Source organism: Nuphar pumila, chromosome 1 (genome assembly GCF_984573655.1).
Source record: "Nuphar pumila chromosome 1, dmNupPumi1.hap1.1, whole genome shotgun sequence".
In the NCBI taxonomy this organism is placed as follows: domain Eukaryota; kingdom Viridiplantae; phylum Streptophyta; class Magnoliopsida; order Nymphaeales; family Nymphaeaceae; genus Nuphar; species Nuphar pumila.
The window spans coordinates 18,506,664-18,520,263 of NC_143249.1; the positions used below are offsets into that span (position 1 = coordinate 18,506,664).

At 36.6% G+C, this 13,600-nt stretch overlaps 1 protein-coding gene across 2 annotated transcripts in view; it reads left to right on the forward strand.

Annotated features, from left to right (window-relative positions):
• Window positions 1-9,628: 9,628 nt before the first annotated feature.
• The window catches only part of LOC149848210 (SNF1-related protein kinase regulatory subunit beta-2-like), a 37,363-nt gene continuing 33,391 nt past the window's right edge, over window positions 9,629-13,600 (forward strand). The window contains exons 1-3 of one of the 2 annotated variants that reach the window (XM_089983631.1): window positions 9,629-10,140; window positions 11,407-11,585; window positions 11,821-11,983. In XM_089983631.1, the coding sequence (XP_089839757.1) occupies window positions 9,967-10,140; window positions 11,407-11,585; window positions 11,821-11,983 (516 nt within the window). In that variant the 5' untranslated portion in view covers window positions 9,629-9,966. The remainder of the gene's footprint in view (window positions 10,141-11,406; window positions 11,586-11,820; window positions 11,984-13,600) is intronic. The other variant, XM_089983699.1, reaches the window with a different exon arrangement.

Here is a 13,600-nt window from a genome sequence, read left to right on the forward strand (position 1 = left end):
TGGTTGGTTTCATTGTTATGTTAAACTAGCACTCCATGTGTACTTAAAGGCCTAATAAAAAGGGGAATTTAGTGTCGAACTTTGTGGAATGCAACTATCTGTTGGTGCAAATGATACTCGAAGAACGTAACATCTAGCTGCAGTTGCTGCAATGGGCAGGGTGCACCACATTGCAAGACGAGAAGGCCAGTGTAGAGGTGGATCTCATGGTCGGCCACAGTTTTTGCTCTTCTCAACACACCTTGTTGATGAAAGTTCTTCCACAGAAGAAAGGGGAGCTGATCTTCTCAACACACCTTGTTGTGCTAATCTGATTAGTTAATTATGATGCACCAAGTCTGATGTTTGTTCACTCCACATCTAATTTTTTTAAGTATGTTGACATCTTTGATTTTTTTCATTAGTTGTGTGTGGTGAACAAGTTTGACCATAGGTCTTTCTGCGCAGCAGACCTTTTGCAAGATGCAACCTATCTTTGACATTTTGAAATTCCCATATGGTTTATGGGACTCAATTAGAACCATGGTTTCCATTCCCGGATGATTATGGTATAATTTCTTTCTTGCCAAATTGATTTTGAGGTGAATTTGAGAATTGCTTGTACGTATCCTCACGAAAATGAACTTTTAATTCCTTGGAATTGCATGATTACTTATTTATATTCTGTAAAAGGGTCTATCCATGTTTTTGGTTTGTTAAACTTGAAAATGCACCAGTGGACTGCAAATATCCTTGATGGTCACAGAATTTATCGTTGTTGACCTTTTATAGGTCTCCTTTGTTTTAATGAGACCTTAGATGCACATTTTTTGTTTATCTGTGAAGGTATGCTATTGTTTGTGATGTTAAGAATTATTCTGTCGTGGAACGCCTGCGGAAATGATTCAATCCATTCCTTACTGTAAGTCTATGTCACAAGGGCATGCCAAAACTATGGCTATAAACAACACACAAAACACTCGAAACTAGGGCTATAAACAACACACACAGTCACACTTAGGGAGATTTGGGACCAACATCTAATATCCATCTTAATCTTCACAAGCACATATTATGACTCATCTCTAGTAGCTAATTTGGCTGATAAGAAGAGAGTATGGGATACAACTTTTACAAATCATTGCAAATTTACATGGTGGAATTGAGTACTGCCTTGATAATCATCTAAGATCTATATAAACAAGGAGTTATTTCAATGAGTGAGAAAAATGTGAGTTTTCAAAATTAGTAAACATTGTTTAACCTTAGCTATGAGAATAATGAAGCACAACATTTTCAAAATCAATTGTGTCTACTGTGATTCCAAACTAAAAATATCCAGAGACCACAAAAACTTTCATGACCAATAGCATATACAAAGCATTTAGCTGGCTTATCCTGACAGAGACTGATGCCATGGTAGTACAGAAAATGAGTTTACAGTTAGTTTGATTATTGACTTGAAATACAGATGGAAAACCAACCCCCTAATGGCTACACAGTCTAGGCTGAACTTGTCTTTGAAACTCCTGAAAAAATGTTGCATCCAAAGTATATCGGTATTTCTCCAGAATAATCAAACAGAGAAAATCAAGTTCGTGAGAGTGAAACAGAATAAGAAAAGGCAATAAATCAGAAACTTGCTTAAAAGTCATTGCAAGAAGGTTCTTCTTCCACAGTTTTTTCTCTTCTCCAACTGTAGTTGTGTTGACCCCAGCAGCTCCCCTTTCTTCTGTGAAAGAAGAACCTTCACAGGGTGGCATCTCACAAGCACTGGCGAGTCTTGATGAAGTGTCTGGCTCTGCCTTGTGACTCCTACTAATACAAGCAACATGCATGGCATTTTTAGTAATAGGTAGCACTCTGTAAATTACAGGATACAGACCGTAGATAATGTTACCTTATGCGCTTGATAGTTTTATGTCTGTTGATGATGGTGGTACTTGTACATGAGTAGTTCAAGTCAATCTTCAGCTGTGAATCAAGACCGAGCTGGACCATCTGACTTCCATTCTTTCTCGGAATCACTAAAATCTCGCTTCGATGCAATTTCAACACGGTTTGAGTCGATCAAATACTTTTTTATTAAGACAAGTTATTTTTGGTCTCTCACTAAGCATTGTATATTGTGATATTTTTTGAAGATACAAGGAAACAATTTCAAAGAGTGCAAGAGGATGGAGGGAGAGGTTGTTCCCACGAAATATGTCTCTGTCTGTACCAGACACTAACACATCTTCACCTGTGAGGCCTCTGTGTCAAGAAACATTGAAGAAAATCACAGTAGCACATCTCCAACCAGTGGAAATGCTACAGCTTGTACAGCGACATCTGGTCCAAATTGATTTACCTCACTACATATCTATAGGATGAATTCATGTTAAGCCTGCACCTGTGAAGGTTAGTATTCAGGAGACTTTTCAGTAAGAGCTGGGACATGAGATGAGCAGCTCGTGGTTGGTTTCATGCTCAACTCATATTATGGTCGAACTTGTAATCATTTGGACATTTGTAAATGGCTAACGTTAGTTTTGTAGTTTACGTTATGTTTTTTGTGTTTTTTTATGTATTACATTTTTTACAGTCTTTTTTTTTTTAAATGTGTAGATTGAAAATAGTAGCAGTTTTCATTGCTACTGTTTATCCGACGCTACACCTTTAGTGGCAATCTGCAATTGTCACTGTTGAATCAACAGTGGTAATTTATAAGTGCTGCTACTGATAACTACAGCTGCAGTTTAAAATGTCACTGTTGGTACTAGAGGCAGTTGGAAGTAGGACCTATACCGCAGTTTTAAGTCCCACTGTAGGTTAACAATGGCAATTATGGTAATGTCGCTATAGGGTCTTACAGTGGCAATTGTACTTGCCATTATTGATCGTAAAACTACCACTATTACCAACGACATAACCTACAGCGGGCAGTGGTGAATTGCCGCTGTTTGTTATAGTAGCAGTTACACAAGGCTATAGCGGCAGTCTTGACTGTTGCTAAAGATCCTTTTTGTTGTTACCTCAAATAAATGAAATGGTTCTCTTTTTTTTTTTTTGCAGGTACTACCAAAAGTAATCACTTTTAACCTTCTCCTTTCTTTGAATGGTTGAATGTCACATTTGTAGCTCCCTATTTTGTGCACCCACAAAAGTAATCACTTTTAACATTTTCCTTGTTTAAATGGTTGAATGTCACATTTGTAGCTCCCTATTTTTGTAGCTACAGCTAAGGGTAAATAAAGAAATTTCAATGGTAAAAGCAATTTCAAAGCCCCAATGGGGTTTGGCGTAGTGGGATGGGGCCTAGGCCACTAGGCAAGTAGTTTACGTTCAAATCCCATGGGCGCCATCCCTTGCACAAGCCAGAGCATGACGACTACTTGACGCAAGGGTAAGCCCATGAAGTTTTACGTTGTTGGGACAGCGACCAGAGGCTGTAAGTACGCCCGGCAAAGCAAGCATAACTAGGTCTCTGATCCTGGAGGTGGTTTCTCCGTGAAAACATCAAAAAAAAAAAAGACAACTAAAAAATGACTTGTATCTCTAATAAGGTTCCTCATCATTAAAACAAAAACTTTTTTTCTCCAAAAAAGGGACGAGTCAAAAGAATTGAAATCAATTCTCAACAACCAAACTCACCTAGGAGGGTACAAAGAGATTGGATATGGATCATATCATAGTTGATACAGATTCATATCTGAATGTTAAGCAATGGGTCACAATCCAAACTTGATATGATGAAGTAGAATTGAAATCTGAAGCAAATTTGATATTGTAATACTGTGTCCGTTTAAGAAAGGTTACGAATGACTGTTCTAGACTAAAAAATCTTAACAGTAGGATTTCATGTGAATTTTAGCATAAATCAGACAAAATATCAAACTATATCCAAGTTCCAAAGAGTCCAAAGCTCAAATTCAATCTGAAGAAATATTCGGGTTCTATTCTGACATATATATCCAAAATGATTTGTCTGAAATAAAGTCCAAAGTAATCCAATCTATTTGTACCCTATTCTCTACATGTCTTTTATGCATAACAAATAAATGGGAGATCTCCATTTAGGGGCCAACCTTTTTCTTATAATTCCAAAATAGGATACACTTTTCTGAAATTCTAAATAAGGGACAAACTTTTCCTGGAAACAGTCAAATAAGGACCTCACGTCAACTTCTCTCATCTTGAAAAATGTGATTCCTTTTTTGTTTCCTATATATATTCTCTGTTGAAAATTGAAAATACTCGTTCATCCTCATAACAAAAAGAAAAAGTAAACAGTTTGAAGTTTGAACTCTCGATAAAGGTGATTATTGTAATTTGACTTGTGATTTAACTTGAGTTGAATGGCAATAATAAATGTAGGCTATTTGGAATAAAAGAAATGTGAGGTGATTGTTTGGAATTAGGGGTAAAAGGTTGGCCCCTAAATGAAATTTTTCCTAAATAAATAATAAATACACACACATACAGTCAACAAAATATTTACAATATTTGATCTTTATAATTTATTAACATGCTTTAGATTGTGATTTTTTTATGGTTAGACATGGTTTTTAGTAACATTAAAAATCAAAAGTTTTAAAATACAGAAAATTAGGCTTTGGTGTTTTTGAAGAAGAAAACAAACTTTTGTGTTGAAACAACTCAATCCAAAGTATTTTTTTTTTCTAAAAAAAACATAATAAATACATACAAAAAGTCTCAGCACTTAGAAAACATATGAAATAACGATTGTCAGTCATAAATTTTTGGACTTTTGGTTCGAGCCCTATACCCCTATGTATGTGTGCATGTGCATGTGTGTGTGTGTGTGCAATCAACTTTTTCTGTAACATCTATAACATCAACTGAACTATTAGGCAGATTCAATCCAACAGCTTACATTTAAATTCAACATGTGCACCCAAACTAAATAGTGTTTGTTCAAGCTGGACTTGCTAGGGATGACCCCTTGATATAGGGTTGCAAATGGGTCGGATTCAGGAAGGGGCTTTTGTAAATTTTGGTTGTCTCGGATCCGAACCAATCTGGCCCCCTATTTATTTTCTGATCCGAAATCCCAACCGTTTGCATCCCTACCTTGATATGCTCATCGAATTCAATGAGTCTCCTTCACAAGACCGAGTGATCTCATACAAAGCCCCGTTATGCAAAGCTTGGTTCATTTGTGACCACACCCCAAGTAGGGATGCAAACTGACCAGATCCAGTATGGATATTTTATGATTTTTTGCTGTTCCAACGCGACTTAACCCCAAATCCTTCATCCTGCATTCTACAATTCCAATCACACGATGGGTTATCCCCAGCCTGGCTGATAAAGAGTGATGGTCACACCTCAATGGTTTCATATTCTGTTATGCCAATGAACGATCTGTGAGTGAGGTGGATTTTTTGTTTTTCAGTTATCTAAAAAAGTTGGTTTGGTCCATGAGAATCTTTCAAGTGGTATAATAAAATGCCATATATGAATCTTTGCCTTCAAGTCCCCCAATGAATTAACTTTGGTGCTAGATGTCAATAGTGGGAGGTCCCTCTTTTGTCTATCTATGGTCTGTTGGTAGTGCATGAGTGTGTGGGCCTTTTCATATTTTATTCTTTAGCAGTATCCATAAGATCAATAATAATCAATTTATAATATGTCAAAGAAGTCCACAAGCGGGAGTCACCCCAATACAATATTCTTTTCCTTTGTAAGTAAACATAAAAATTGGTCATAGAGTCCTGTGGTGAGGGTATCAAGTTGCAACAGACAAGCAGCGTTGGTTGACAGAAAGAGAAAAAAGTTCTTTAAAACTCAAGCTGGGGCTGCTTTTTACAAACGTTGCAGTTGGAAGAATCAAAGTTTTTTTTTTTTTTTAACAAAATAAAAGATGCATGGTGTCTTCAAAAAAAGTTAATCTAAATAATTTATACATAGGCACTTGACCTATGGAAAATTTGCATTTAAGAATCACAGATTTTGGGGTTTAATGTAAATGTCTTGACTTTTTAGGAAATTGCACAGATGGCTGCTTGATTTACATTTGCTTCTTCAATTACTTGCTAGCTCCAAATTATGTTATGAAAATTGAAAAGTTACCAAAGTGACAATAATTCAATGAATGATTTAAAGAAAGAGAAAGATTTAAAAAAAAAAGTGACATTCTTTAGAGTTAACTAGAGTTAGTTGAACCAAAAGTAACTGGGGCAGTCATATGAACAATCTCTTAAAGGTAAAAAGTGATCTTAAGTATTTGAAAGCTGAAGCGGCCAAATGTAAATTTGGTCATACCCAATGTTGTCATTATCGTCCTGCATCGGCCCGATCAGTGTCGTATCTGCAAAAAATCGATATGATACTAACCTGAATCGGATGTTTAATAAATATAAAAATGTTTAAAATTGTTTTTTTATATTATTTAAATAGTTTTAACACTGTCACATTCTGATTGACACTTAATATTTTTTAATTATTTTTAGCCAACTCAGAACTATTCACTTGAGAATAGGTATGGGCCGAAACCGATACTGACAACATTGGCTAGATTTTAAAGTCGTATTCAACATGCATTCAACAGAGGTGGGCTACTTTAGGCAGGTTGGTTGTTGGGCCCCACCCAGGGTTTTCCTGCCCATATGCATTCAAGATAATTCTTGGTCATGTCTATAAGACCGTCTTACCTAGCTGGAATCATAAGTGCAAAACCCATAAATGTGTTTGTAATTGTTGGTTTGCTAGTGATAACACCACAAAGTTTTGGTACACTTTAGGCAGTTGATTTTTTAATATATCGAAAAACTTGTACTTTAATCATATAATTTGAAACAGGTTTTGCACATGTAGATCACATTTGCAGAGTTTGATCTACCCACAAATTTTAAATAATGTAAAAAAAAAGTGTTTTCTACTAACTATAACCTATGTCACATGGATACAGTTAAAAAAGGACACGGGATTAAGTAATATCTAAGGGACACGACACGGTAATTGGAGCATCCTTGTGAACTAAGATATACCATTATGTTAACATACGCAAATTTTAACACCTCTCTTGCATATATATATATATATGAGAACTGAACATATTACACCCTCTTTTCGTTAGGTCTCGTTGGGCCCTATAGTTTGAAGAATTTTATGATAGATCAGAACCATTAGTGTTTATCATGCTTGATTTAGTAGGAATTGACTCTTGAATCATGTTTTTTCAATGAAAAAATGTATTTTTATGAGCGAGAAAAAATTAATGCCTTAATAACCATAGGGATCGTTGGAAAAACCTGTATACAGGTCAGATTCCAATTATCCAAATGCCGGTTCCTACTAAACAAAACCTGTAGATCACATATCTATGGTGTAAGTTGTGAGAAAAAAAAACTAAAAACTATGATTTTTGAAAGGGCCTAATGTGACCTAATGAGAAAAGGGGGCCTAAGAAGCGCATTACTCTCTCTCTCTCTCTCTCTCTCTCTCTATATATATATATATATATATATATATATATTAACCCCTCCCTTAGCTCCCTATCAAACTATTTATGACTTCAATGGAAAAGTCCAACCAAGAGCTCCGACGACTCCCTTTGCCTCAGCTAGGAAGTATAAAATCTTGGCTGAGTTGTTGTGGCTCTGACCAATTTTCAGTAGCGCAAATTTGGCTGACTTATTGTTGTCACTCGGATTGACTCTTTAAATTCTTTTGTCAGCTCAACGATGGTTGGTCCACAAGGCTCTAGAGAATAAGCCTATTCTATTGACTTGACTTATCAAGTTGGAGAATCAAAGAGAAGCCACGTGAAGACCCCAGCAAATCAGTTGGTGATAGTCTTATTAGAGACCTTTTTGTTATTTATATCTAGAATAAATTCTTAGTATCCTATTGATAAAGCATAATTAAGTGATAACCTTAACAAGTAGGCCCTAATGACCTACGCAAATTCCCCTATATGGACTCAAACTTAGACCTACCAAGCAAGGGCAGACTTCCAACTTTTTCAATGTAAAAAAGCATTATTAGTGGCTTAATTAATGTTAAGTCACATCATGCAACATTTAAACTTATTTTTCTTTCTTTCTTCCCTCTCATGATTCTTGATAGAGAAAGCCACCATCATGAAAGCCCCCACCCAACTTCCTTGCATGACTTGAAGCCTAAGGCATCAAAATAAATCAACATGCATCTTAGTTTCACCCTCCCCCAACTTAGTTTTTAAAGATTCTCCGACTTTGACTATGGACCATCCAGCCGTAGTCTAGACAATTAAGTCATAATCATATTAAAGATGTCCACATAATTTTTACACAAATTAATACCCAAAATTCTGCAAGGGATTCACACACCTGTCTAGTTTGGGTCAGCTTAAGGTGTTTGAGTCAAAAGACATCATGAATTCAATACTCAGGGTACAGGTCCCTATCCGCAATGTATAAGCCAACAGAAAACTATTCCTAGTGGGTAGGGGAAAGTACTTATGGAAATCTTTTACTGCCAACACCAAAACAGAACCACGGTCAATATGGGAACCTCTCGGCCTATTACGGGACATCCAAACCATAATGTTGGCTCCTCCCCACCACCCACCAAAAAAAAAAAGCTAAAGTAGCTTATAGGCTCACTGACCAAACCAGGAACCAAACATTCTTGGTGTTTCACACTCTTTTTGACCTAACATAGTCCAAAGGTTCACTGACTCAACCAATGAGTCAAGGACCAAGCATTCTTAGCTAGTGGGCTGAGTTTCTCTAGAGTCAAAAGCGGTCCGCTTAATCTTCCATCGGACCAGCAAAAGTCTTAACGAATCGCTGAGTTGGCCTAATGGATCAACTTCTATTCAAACCACTGCCTGTCTATCTAGCCTAGAATGAGCTGGTTTCTGAGAGCACTTACAAGGCCATGGTGAAAGCTAATTAAAAAAACATCCCTCGCGTCAGATGAGTTTTCAGCCAATATTGTTAAAATCGATTCACCGGGTGAATTGGTTTCTTAAAAAAACTCTGAATCGAATCAAATTGTCTGTGAATTGACAACTTTTTGCCATCAGATATGTGTTATTAAACAAAAAAAAATACTTTTTAAAAATATTAAGCAATGTTTTTAACTCATTAAAAAATATTAAATAAATTTGGTTGAAGTGACAGTTGAATCAGCCCCTTCTGAATCAACTAATCTGAATCGGCCTGTTCTGACAACATTGGACTAAGCTTCTGTTGCTAGTTCTTGGCCTGGTTTGACCAAAGACTGAACTGGGTCTTGACTTGGTGCTGGAACCTAGAAACCATGGACCACAAAACACCTTTCCATAGCCCATCACCTAGACAAGGTGGGTGAGTGATTCGCCTTGGAGGGTACAAGAAACCATTAAGGACCATACTCCCTTTTGTCCCCATAAAGGAAAAGGTGGCGCCAAGATCACTTTTTTTTTTTGTGTTTTGCAGTAAGGTCTAAGGACATATGGAAGTGGAAGACCTTACTTCACTATTTATACCAATAAATGAGATGGCATTCCTCTTTTAACTGCTACAATTAAGCCACAAAGAATCTTCCAAACACATTGGAGCATAAATAAACCATTCAGGCTACTATGTATTAGCACCACCATAATCTCCAAAACCCCCTTTGGTAAATCTATGGGTGGCGGAAAGAAGCACAGATGGGTCATTTCATTTCACCCACCTACTCTTCAATTATTGTTAGGTTTGTTGTGATAATTTTCTCCTTCGTTTTTTTTAAACACTTTCTTCGTAGTGATACCCATCACATTACAACATAAAAAAAACTTCATGTTCTTTTTCACTTTCTTTGAATTCCAATATGGTATATGATATCATGATTGGGCTGTTGCCTGTGCACCTATACTGAATCAGGGTGCCCTCCGTTTTGGGTCTCAGGGATGGGAGGGTGGAGGTGAGGTTGGGTGCTTAAATTTTGTAACTATGGTGGCGTCTTGGAGGGTTTTCTGATGTTGGCTGTTGGGGGTTTTGGTGAATAGTTGGGTTTTTTGCTGTTTGTTCGATGGGGAATGCAAGTGCGAGGGAGGATGGAGGGAGCCTTTCTGGGGTTGGAGAAGAGGAAGGTGAGATGGATGATGAGCAGGAGCAGGAGGAAGGGTCTTCTGAGTTGATGGGGCAGTCTCCTCCGCACAGCCCTGGAACAGCGGCTTGGTCTCCCGTGATGTTTACTCGTCAGGTTGGTGCTCTCTCTCTCTCTCTCGCTCGCTCGCTGTGTGTGTGTGTGTGTGTGTGTGTGTGTGTGTGTGTGTGTTTATTGCAACAATTGCAAGTTTTTTTTTCTGTTTTTTCATTATTTTTTTGTTTGCTTTGAGTTCGTTGCATCGTACTGAATCAGAGTTTTTGGTTGAGGCATTAGTATAAATGAATTGCTTGCATATTCAGAAGTCACTTCAATGCAATTTGTGAAACCAGTTTCTTTTGGCCCTTTTTCTTTTCTTTTTTATATATTTATTGCATTAGATTTCCTTTTTTTCTTTTTCTTTTAGAGCTTTTCTAGGATCGAACTTTTCTGTATTAGATTGTGGTAAAGTTCATGGCTGACTTGGTTGGTCTATTATGTTGGGACTATCTTAATGTGTCCACTTGAATAGGGAAGGAATCCCATAATTCATTTGCTAATCTGAACCATGTATGAATTCGCGTTTTGAAGTATTCCATGGCTTCTGATTTTAATAAGCAATAAGCTAAATGTTTTCATTCTGTATCAGATGGAGTGTTACAGTTGTCATTGGCATAATCAGCTTTGCAGGTTTGTTGGTAACTTTTTGTTTTGGTGGACTATAAGTAGAACTTTTCCCTTTAAAGTAGTTATCCTCTAGTTCATGTAATTGGGTTTTCATGGTTGGTGCAGACAGAAACTGTTGACATGGTATCCCGTTACCCATTACAATGAATTTGTGATGCCAAAATTATGAGGTTGTACTTTATAAGATTGTAGTTTAGTGAGTGTTTCTTGGAAATGTTTATTTCACTTTCCTTGTGGAATTCAAATGAGGTTGCTCGATGAACAGTAACGTATTACTACCATCTGTAATCTGTTTCCATTGACTTGTTTGGAAATTTGCTACTTTGTCATGCATCATCTGGTTCTTATGTCAATGAATCGCAAACAGAAACCCTTTCTATTTGCATCATTGCAACCCAAATGTTTGGGAGTAGATTGATTGTTGGGTGAGACTATCACATGGATATTACATATTGTGATGTATTGACCAAATATGATATTTCTATTCATGTATTCACGCATATCTGAGTCTTGCAATAAGGTGACCCACCATAGTGTCTGTGTATGTGTGCATATTGGATTGACAACAACCTGGTGTTAGCTCATGGAACTAAACTTCCAAGTTATGGGCTACTTCTTTTGGATTGCTTTTATAATCACAGCTTGTTATATAATGAATTGGACACGTACACTTCTCAAATGGGGCATCTTTTTCAGGTACCCATAGAACCATTACAGAGACCAGATGAGATTTACAGTCCAAGTTCTGCATGGACGCATGGTTATTCAGCATATGAGGAAATCTGTTGCGATCAAGGCATTCCAACAATGCTTTCATGGAGCTATGGTGGCAAAGAAGTTGCTGTGGAGGGATCTTGGGACAATTGGAGGACAAAGTAAGTTATGATTATTATTCTCCTAGTTTTGACAATTCTTTCAGTCAGAATTACATTGTGTTGCCACTTGACGTCTTCTATTACTGTAGATATATCCTTAGATCATTAACTTCCTGCTATAACTTATTCTGTTAGGTACTGAAAGATAAAAATTGTCGTCATGATTATCATCCCTAAGGTAGCATATTCTTAGGAAATTGTAGTTATTCCGATGCAATTGAATTGTTCATGGCAGGAATCTGCTACAAAGGTCAGGGAAAGATTTCACATTGATGAAGGTTCTCCCATCAGGCGTCTACCAGTACAGATTCATCGTTGATGGAAAATGGAGGTACATCCCTGACATTCAAATGGGACTTGATCATACGGGAAATGTGTGCAATATTTTAGATGTGCAGGTATTATAATCACTCTGCAAATTGTGAGCATTTCATTTTTGTGATTTTTCTTCTGTTTTTCTGTTGAATAGTACACTGTCACTGTTCAATCACATGTTTTTTAAAATATCTAAGACTGATTTTTCTAGAATATACTACTTGGCATTTGCACACACAATCATAGGCTGTATATACACTCTCAAGAAATGCATGAATAGAAATGAAACAGAAAACTTTCCTACTCTGCAATTAGCTTTTCATTCTCCCCAAAAGAAGAAAAAAACAATTCTTGACTTGCATTGAGCCTGAGTTCTATTGGTATTGAAGCTGGTATGCTTTCCAGAAAACTCTGGACTTGCATTCAGCAGATTTATATTTTTCTTTTCTTTTCTTTGAAAGCTATTTTGAAGCATTTTGAAATGGTGTCTTAAATTAGATAGCAAACAATTGTTTGTAAATTTAGACTTAATCCAATAGGATACCCTTCCTGCTACTAAAGTTGCTCAACATTAGGAAAAACAGTAGCTCAAGTTGCATATTTATTATGATCTTGTTGACCTTTTTTGTTTTAGACAATGCCAGTTGACTAGCTTGATCAAGAATGACCTCTTTATTTGTCCAAGACAGAACTTACATATTCAATAATTTACATTTGCATTATATATAAGAAATCGGTTATGATTGAATAATGCAAGCAAAAATATTACTGTCTCAACAAGTGTGCTTGTTCTGTCCCTCTTGATTAACATTTTTTGTGATAGTCCTAGTTGACTAACTTGATCAAGGAAGCACCTCTGTATTTATCTATAATGTAATGTATGGTAGAAGTTTCATATTATTAATGTGGCCTTTGTGGTGTATATGAAAAATCTAATATGGTACTCATCCATAATGAGGTTAAATGGTACACTTTAATTTCTGATCACCAGCCCTGTAAGTAACCCTGTATATGCATTTTACGTGGCCTATTTGCTGCTCAAGTAGGTGCAATTATGGGTAACAAGTTGTACGATTTTCATAGCCAAGAAAACATCCAACCTACCATACTAGACTCAGATGTGGTGTTTAAATGGGATTTCCAGAATATCCTAAAAGTTAGTTCCAGCTTTTGCCAATTGGTATATGCAAACCAATAGAGTACCCCCAATAAGATAGAGTTGTTCAATGCAAAGTTACCGGAAGCTTCTTAGATAGGTGGGAAGCTCGCTTCCCAGAAACTCGCTTCGGAAGTGCGATACTCCTCTCTTCCGAAACTTGATGAGAACCTCGATTCCCCAATGCTTCTCCTATGCTTTCCACACACTTCATCTATTCTTCTTATATGTTCTCTTACTCAACTTTTCTTGTTTTTTATATGTTTCCTCTCACTATTCTCACTTACTTTCACGTGAGTTCAGTAAATTGGTAGTCATCATTTTTAGATTTTTTTTAAAATTTAATTCTTACACTAAAAAACATGAAATTTAATATTTGTCACTTTTACTTTAGTTTTTATTTATGTTTCATTTTGATTCTCATTCAATTCTTATATTTCTTTTTTTATTCCTCGTTTCTCGCTTCCTATACATTTTAAAATGCATTGCTTCTTGCTTTCACTTCCCGCATCGTTTCCCACTTCCGCTTCCTAGTCTGGCAACC